The 7969-nt window shown below is 39.1% G+C and overlaps 1 protein-coding gene across 2 annotated transcripts in view; it reads right to left on the reverse strand.

Moving 5' to 3' along the window:
• Positions 1–7969, reverse strand: part of ftsj3.L (FtsJ RNA methyltransferase homolog 3 L homeolog) — a 97068-nt gene that overhangs the window by 52114 nt on the left and 36985 nt on the right. For both annotated transcript variants that reach the window (XM_018225548.2, XM_041568993.1), the window contains 3 exons: positions 6953–7053; positions 6768–6854; positions 6120–6248 (listed from right to left, as the gene is read on the reverse strand). In XM_018225548.2, coding sequence (XP_018081037.1) covers positions 6120–6248; positions 6768–6854; positions 6953–7053 — 317 coding nt within the window. The remainder of the gene's footprint in view (positions 1–6119; positions 6249–6767; positions 6855–6952; positions 7054–7969) is intronic.

The following is a 7969-nucleotide window of genomic DNA, read 5'->3' on the forward strand; positions in this document are numbered from 1 at the left end:
CGAACCTTGTACAACTGCTCACAATACCTGATCCCGCTATTTGGGCACAATTTAATGTTAAATATGTCAATGATATTTATGCGGACAATATTTTGCTCACATTTGATCAACTGAAGGATAAATTTAACCTCCCCAACAGAATGTTTTTTTGAAATCTGCAATTGCGGCATGCCCTCACGCAACAATTTCATACCAGCCCTCTTCAGGTCCAAACTTCCCCAATTGAGGACCTACTTAGAAAGAAGCAGCTCAATAAACCTCTTTCGACTTTATATGGACACATTTGTCAAGCCAAGCCTTCTTCTTCTACCCAGGGTCTATATGAGAAATGGATCATTAACATTCCTGACCTTAACTCTGAACAATGGAATACAATTTTGCAGGACACTCTATCCCCTCTTATCAGATCTCGTGATAGACTTATTCAATTTAAATACCTCCATAGAGCATATTATACGCCTTATCTTCTCCATATAATTAATCCAGCAATACCTGACCAGTGCAATAGATGCAAAAGTTCTCAGGCTGACTTCTTTCATATGATATGGTCTTGCCCTCAAATCCACCTGTTTTGGACAGATATCGTTACTTACCTCACACAGCTAATGGCCTTACCAATAGAGCATCATCAAACGGTTCTCCTGCTCAATTATCTTGCAGATACGGTGTTATCACATTCGGAAAGGACTCTACTTATTTTTTTACTTTTTCAGGCAAAAAAGGCCATCGCTATTAAGTGTAAGGAGGAGCAACCGCCTACGTTAAATTTCTGGATCGGTCTGGTAGAACAAACCCTACCAATTCTGGAACAAATTTATGCAGCCAGGGGCTGCCCTACTAAATTCAATAACACCTGGTCGTTGTGGATTTTACACAATGACTCCTACTTGAAAATTCGCCTACCCCAAAGATGGATTGGCTTTCACTGGATGTTTGATACCTTGTACATTTGCCTTCTATATCTAGGATGAGTAAATCTTAAGAAATGTATTGCATGCCTAGGGTCCCTCAGGTTATGTGTCTCTTTGTGTGCTATTGTGAATGCTTATAGGTGATTATGCATACCATGGCAATATAAGCTGGATCCACCTTTCTTTCAGAAAAAAGGTGCGAGAGTATCATAATATAATAATATTGCTTGCTGTCTCCCCTCCTCACCTCTCTTCACTTCTTTTCTTTCTTTTCTCTCCTTTTCTCTCTCCCCTCATACCTAGTCTTTTCTAATTCTTTTTCCCCTTTTCAGGATATACTCTCGCACCTTTTTTCTGTTTTTCCAGGGGTTTAATTGTAAAATCTTCCAATACGTTAACTACTTTACTCTGCTCACTGTACAAATACATTAAAATGTATGGCTTTGTGTTGGAATAATAAATAAATCATTTAAAAAAAAAAAAGGGAGGCCAAATCATCTTTTAACCATGTAGAAAGGCAGTATGGTAAGCCTCATTATTCCAATTAGTTTCCTCCACAAGGGGACGGAAGTCAATGGCATATTCGCTGGCACTCCGACTCCCTTGATGAATCTGCAGCAGTCGTGAGGAGGCAGTAGCAACCTAACCTGGGGCATCAAAAACTGTCCAGAAGGACTGGAGAAAAACGTTTGGCATCATGAATTAGTGGAGAGTTCCTTTCTCACAAGGGAGATGCCCAATGTAAAGCTTTACCCTCTAGATGGGTAATAACATACCCCACATTTGCTCGCTCAGAAACATATTGTGCGGGCTGTAACTCAAATTGAATGAGGCATTGATTCACGAATCCTTGACAGGACTGGGGGTCTCCATTGTAGCGAGGAGGAGCTGAAAGTCATGGTTCCTGGCCAGGAGGCGGAGCAGGTGGTGGTGGAACTGCTGGAGCAGGAGTTGCCTGCAGGGCAACCGAGAGTTTACCAAGAATGGCTTCCAGTGCTTGGCCAAAATGAGTTTGCTGTGCCTTATAGGCCTCCATGCGGGATGCCAATCCGCGAAATGCTCTTCCGAAGGGTCCATGGCCTATTATACTGTCAAGGCTCCAGTTGGGAATTACAGACCAAGGAGGAAGTAGCAGGCACCAAACACAGTTAGAGGTATCCAAAGGGTTAAGAAGTTAAACGTAGTCAAGTCCAAGCAAAGGGTCAGTTCAGGCAGCAAGAGTTCAATAAACGGTTAAACAGGCCGAGGTCAAGATCAGGAATCAGTAGTAAATAGTAATTTAGCGCTCCCAGAAACAAACAAGGTAGAACCTATAATTGGGCAATGGCTGCAGGGCTCTGTGTCTTTTCAACCCTTTCCCTGCCAGCCGTTTTGTCCTAGATGCGAACATCTCCTGCCAAGCAGTTTTTAGATATTTTGCACTCTTTCACTTTAAGGGTCTTTCCTGGGGTGGTCTTTTAGTTTACCCAGGAAAACAAAACATTGGTTTTTTTTTTTCAGGACAACCTGAACTTTCAAAAATATGCAAGAATTTTGGTGTAATTCTACTTCTGTAAAAAAAATATAGGCTTCTAAGTGTCTAATAAAATGAAAAAAATCATGTTTCACAAAGAACAATCACATATATCAGAAACATAATTTATTTTATGTACGAGAACACAGTCGATTTGGAAAGGTCTATGTCTCCTGAACGCGGCAATACCAAATATATATAGTTTTATAGAGATTTCTCACTTGTATAGCTCAAAATCTACAAGCAGTACACTACCAAATTTCCAAAGCACCGCTCCCCAAACGGCATACTTCTGATTTCAAGGCCAAATGTTCCACTAACAGTAGGTTAACTCTAGAAAACTACCCATTATTAGAAAGAACAGATTCTGGTGAATAAAAATGTATAAATATATCTATGTACTCCAAACTACCAAGTTGCAAGTTATAACGATTTATAGAAATTGGTGAATTTTTTGAAAAATGACCTCAAAGCTTCGACTCTACAGCATCATATCTCCCACACATCATTAGGTATCAATGTAAAACACCCCAAATATGAAAGCCTTTGGTCCACTGAACAGTTTGATGCCCAATATGCATAGATTTACCTAAGCATGTGGTATATAGGGGCCCTAAAATGTAGACACCTCATTTGAGGTATCAGTTCTGTAATTCCAGATACTGCAAAATCAACACATTTACATAGTTTGGGGGGGCGGCAAATTTAGAAAAAAGTACGTTCACCCCAGAAAACCATATATTTTCGGAAAGTACACATTCCCACAAATCTAAATTGGATATGCATGTCTTTGTACTCCAAAGTACCAAGCCACAAACCGTTCCTAAATTTGGTGATTTTGGTGACATTTCCAAAAATCACCTCAAAATTGCTAACCTGCAGCTTCGTATTACCCACAAACTTTTATGTATCAAGATAAATCACCCAAAATATGAAAGCTTAGGGTCCTCTGAACAGTTTAATGCCCAATATGTATAGGTGTACCCAGGAACGTGGCATATAGGGGCCCCAAAAGGAAGACCCCCATTTGGTCTGTCATTTCAGATACTGCAAAATCAACACATTTACATAGATTTGGGGAGCGGCAAAGGTAGAAAAAAGTAGGTTTACCTCAGAAAACCATATATTTTCGGAAAGTACACATTCCCCTGAATCCAAATTGGGTATGCATGTCTTTGTACTCCAAAGTACCAAGTCGCAAGCCTTTCCTAAATTTGGCGATAAAAGCAATAGTTTTTACTTTTCTGAAAATTGCCTAAAAATATTGCAATTCGCCACATTTATCTCACCCAATTGCTTACATACAATTGTAAAACACCATAAATACTGATGCCAAGGGTCTACCGAACAGTTTGATGCCCAATATGCATTGATATACCAAGGCAGCTGGCATGTGCGGACCTCAAATGATATATATGCATATGATTTTTCTCCGTTGCCTTCTTGACTTCATATTATGTGCCTCAAGATCCTCTTAACAGCAAAGACCCCCCAAAACCATATATTATTGGAAAGTACACATTCTGATGAATCCAACAAAGATAAAGATGTCTTTTTACACCAAACTACCAAACTGCAAAGCTTTTCTAAATGTAGAGGTTTTTACAACATTTCTGAAAATCGCCAAAAATTGTTGTAGTTTGCCGCATTTATCGCACACAATGTTTTACGTACAAAGAAAAATCACCCTAAATATGGATGTCAGAGGTCTACTGAATAGTTTGATGCCGAATATGCATAGATTTACCAAAGTATGTGGTGTGTACAGACCCAAAATAAAAAACGTACATATGAATTTTCACGCTAGCCAACTAAGCTGCAGAAAAGAGAGCCCCAACTGTGCGTTATGTGCCGTAAGACCCCCAAACTGTAAAAAGACCCCCAGAAAACTATATATTTTTGGAAAGCATATATTCTGGCTAATCAAACTAAGTTAAATAAATTTTTCTATACCAAAGCACCAAACAGCAAAACTATACTAAAGATACATAAGGAACAATAATGCAGGGATAAAATTGCAATAAAACCACAAAAATAGCGTAAACAATGAAATAAAATAACTGATCCGACAGAGCAATTAGTGGCCGAAATCGATTATCCAATAGTCACGCTGTCAAAATAACATGTTTTTGGGCAAAACAAACGGTACAATGAATAAGTAAAAAAAAAAAAACCTGTACAAAAAGGACCAAGTGTGCTAAAATAAAAAAATAAAAAATACCAATCTTTACTAAAATGTGTGTGTAAGTGTATAAATGTCAGCAGAGTAAGTGCGCAGCAGGAAGTGAGTGGGCGGGTGTGCGACGTGGATCAGGTAAGGAAAGCAGCAGCAGCGGAGGCTGTCTTCCCTACTGACTCTCTGCAGAGGCGGCAAAAGCCGCCGATGCAGAGAGAAGGGCTCAGCTACAGAACGTACAGGGTACGTTCTTGGCAGCCTGAGCCCTGAACTGCAAGCACGTACGGGAACAGCACCAAGTCATTGGTTCAGATATGTGGACGACACCTGGGTCATAATTAAAACACATGAGGTTCCAGCTTTCACTTAACACAAACTCGGTAGACAAAAACATCAAGTTCCAAGGGAAGATGTGAAAGACGGCAAACTGAAATTTTTGGACTGTGCAATGGTTATCAAAGAGGGGGTAAACCTGGATATTGAAGTATACAGGAAACACACTCACATCGATCAGTATTTGTTGTTTGATTTCCATCACCCTCTGGAACATAAACTGGGGGTTATAAGAACTTTACACTATTGGGCTGAAACTGTGGCAATCAGTGCAGAAGCAAAAGAGAGAGAATACAAACATCTGAAAGGAGCTCTGAAAACTTGTGGATATACAGACTGAGCCTTTATCAAAACAAAATCAAAGCCAAGCAAAAAGAAGAAACCAAGAAATAGAGAGATTACACGAATAGTCCGGAAATGTGGTTAGTGCAGGCCTTTTACCCGTTATTGTCCTTAGGCATGGTCTAAGAGAAATGTAACTTGGTATCTGTTTTTTCCATTATTTTAGGCAAAAAAGTAAAACTCTATAAAACACGGTGTCAAGAATTTTGCAAGGGGAAAGTGATTCCCTGCACTGGTAAAACTGATGTGTTTCCTTCAGAAACACTACTATTGTTTATATAAATAAGCTGCCGTGTAACAAGAGGGGCAGCCATTCAAAGGAGAAAAGGCTCAAGTTACACAGAAGATAGCAGACAAGCTCTGCAGCACATAAAGGTATCTGTTTTTCACCAATTAACCTGTGCCATAGAGCCTTTTTTCAATTTCCGCCATTGCTGGACAGCAGCTTGTTTATATGAACTATAGTAGTGTTTCTGAAGCAAACAGATCAGTTTTACCAGGGCAACAGTATCTGATATTTTCATTTCTTCAAAACACTAGCAATCTTAATTGGCCTGTACCCCAGTAACTAAAGTCAATACAGCTGGTACCTATGTCGGTGGAGTTTAATTATTTCATTTTGTTTAACAGCTATACTGTTTGCAATTTGCTTGCTAGGGTCCAGTTTACCTTAGCAACTAGGGAATGGTTTGACCGAGAGACTGTAATGTAAGAACATTTGAATAGTTGCTCAGAATTGACCATTCTATCGCATACTAAAAGATATAGAAAGGCTTCGTTCACCTTTAAGTTATGTTCTATAGATTTTACAAGGCGTGGCAAAAATATATAACTTTTTACAAACCTCTTAAGTGCTGTTAGTTCTTCAGCTTTAACTTCAGCCAGCTTCCTGTGCAGTTCTTCATCCTCCAGATTATAATCTTTATCACATATGTCCTTCTTTTGCTTTTCTTCTTCCTCATCAGAACTAAGACTGCATACAAAAAATACTTAGGGATGAAATATTTGCCACAAAAAATGCCCATAGACTGTAAAGTATTGTAAAAAAATTTGTAGTGCAATGTAGTAATTTTTTTGGGAAAAAAGTGAAAACAAGTGAAAATCAAATTTTTTGGAAAAATTCTCAGCTTGATAGTATTCAATTTTAGAATTAGTACAAAGTAAGGAAAATACAGGTTAGTTTCAAGGACAACAATGGTAGAAATAGCAGACACTTGCAGATCCCATGGACAGGTAAGTAAAAGAAGCACAGATTTTATTTTAAGCAAAGAGTGGACAAACACACACACAGCCTGTGTGTTTGTCCACTCTTTGCTTAAAATAGTCTGCCGTTCCTTACCTGTCCATGGGATCTGAGAGTGCCTAATGTTTTTTCCATGGCTGATAACCTCCAGTTTGAACTGTAGGTCAGGTACTTTGAAACTGGGGCAATTATACACTTTAAGGCTATGCAACGGGGATTTTTCAAGGACAAGCAATCAAATGTTCTCACATTATTTCCATTGCAGATTCTTTAGATGCCTCCTTTAATTTTCTGGCAAGATGTCTGCGTAGTTTAGAACGCCAGTTTAAGAGCAACCTATAAAATGTAAGCACTGTTAAGCAAAACAGCAAGATATTCTGATCAGACAAATGTTTGACAAGGTCACTGGCAAAATAAAAATAACTGCAGAATACCTAAGCTCCTTTCGGCCCAATACTTTGATATCTCGACAACATTCGCGTATATCATTTGTTGTGGCTGGATGTTTCTCGAGCTCAGTGTCATCCAGAGCAATCTAAAAAAAGAAGTAGCTGTCTCAGAAACACTAGCTAAAACATAATATGGAATTATGTCCAATATACCAAAAGAAATGTAATTTATTTGGATTTATACATCCACAATTCACATCCACAGTTAAAAGTGCTATGACATTCTGCAGCTCTTTAATTTTTTGGTTGCAGCGATTTCCAAATAGAGGTGGAGAAAAAAAACATAGGTGCATGCTTGGAGGATGACACAAAAGGGGGAAAAAAAGAAAGAAGAAAAACTGAAAAAATGCCTGGAGCTTCAGCCCCACACAAAGGAAGTCTCTGGAAAAGCAAGCCAAAGGAGCAGCAGTGGTCAGAGCTGCTGCAGATTCCCACTATCAACGTCAGCACATACCCATCAAGTGGATTACCCCACTAAAAATATTTTTTCCTGTTATCCAAAAGTGTCCAAATTGCAGGAAGGCCATCTCCTATCGATAACGAAAATACCCTTTTATCCAGTAAATAATGACTTTAAGGAAAAACAGATCCGGCTCTATAAATTGGCTTAAATCTTCAAAATGAAACAATTTTGCGGGTATTAATTATAGCTATTTGATTAGTCACGGACTGAACCCTGCTCACCGTAAAAACCGGTTGGTCCAGGTGCTAATTGCCCGGACCCAACTCGAGTAAAAACACCGGTTTTTCAAAGTCTTTTGTTCATGTTATCAACGATGAAAAAACAAAGCTGAAAATCTTACCCTGCAAAGGTAGTGACCCGGGTGCAGCCAGCCCCGAGTCCGTCACTAGGGGGAACGCCAACAGCAAAGTAGAATATTTGGAGGCAGCGCACTCCTGGGCATCAAACAAAAATCGCTCTTCTCCAGATAATTAAAAAGTTAAATTCTTTATTTAGACATATCAATCAGACAAACTTAGCATCTGAGGTCTAACGCGTTT

The sequence above is a fragment of the Xenopus laevis genome, chromosome 7L (genome assembly GCF_017654675.1).
Source record: "Xenopus laevis strain J_2021 chromosome 7L, Xenopus_laevis_v10.1, whole genome shotgun sequence".
NCBI lineage: Eukaryota > Metazoa > Chordata > Amphibia > Anura > Pipidae > Xenopus > Xenopus laevis.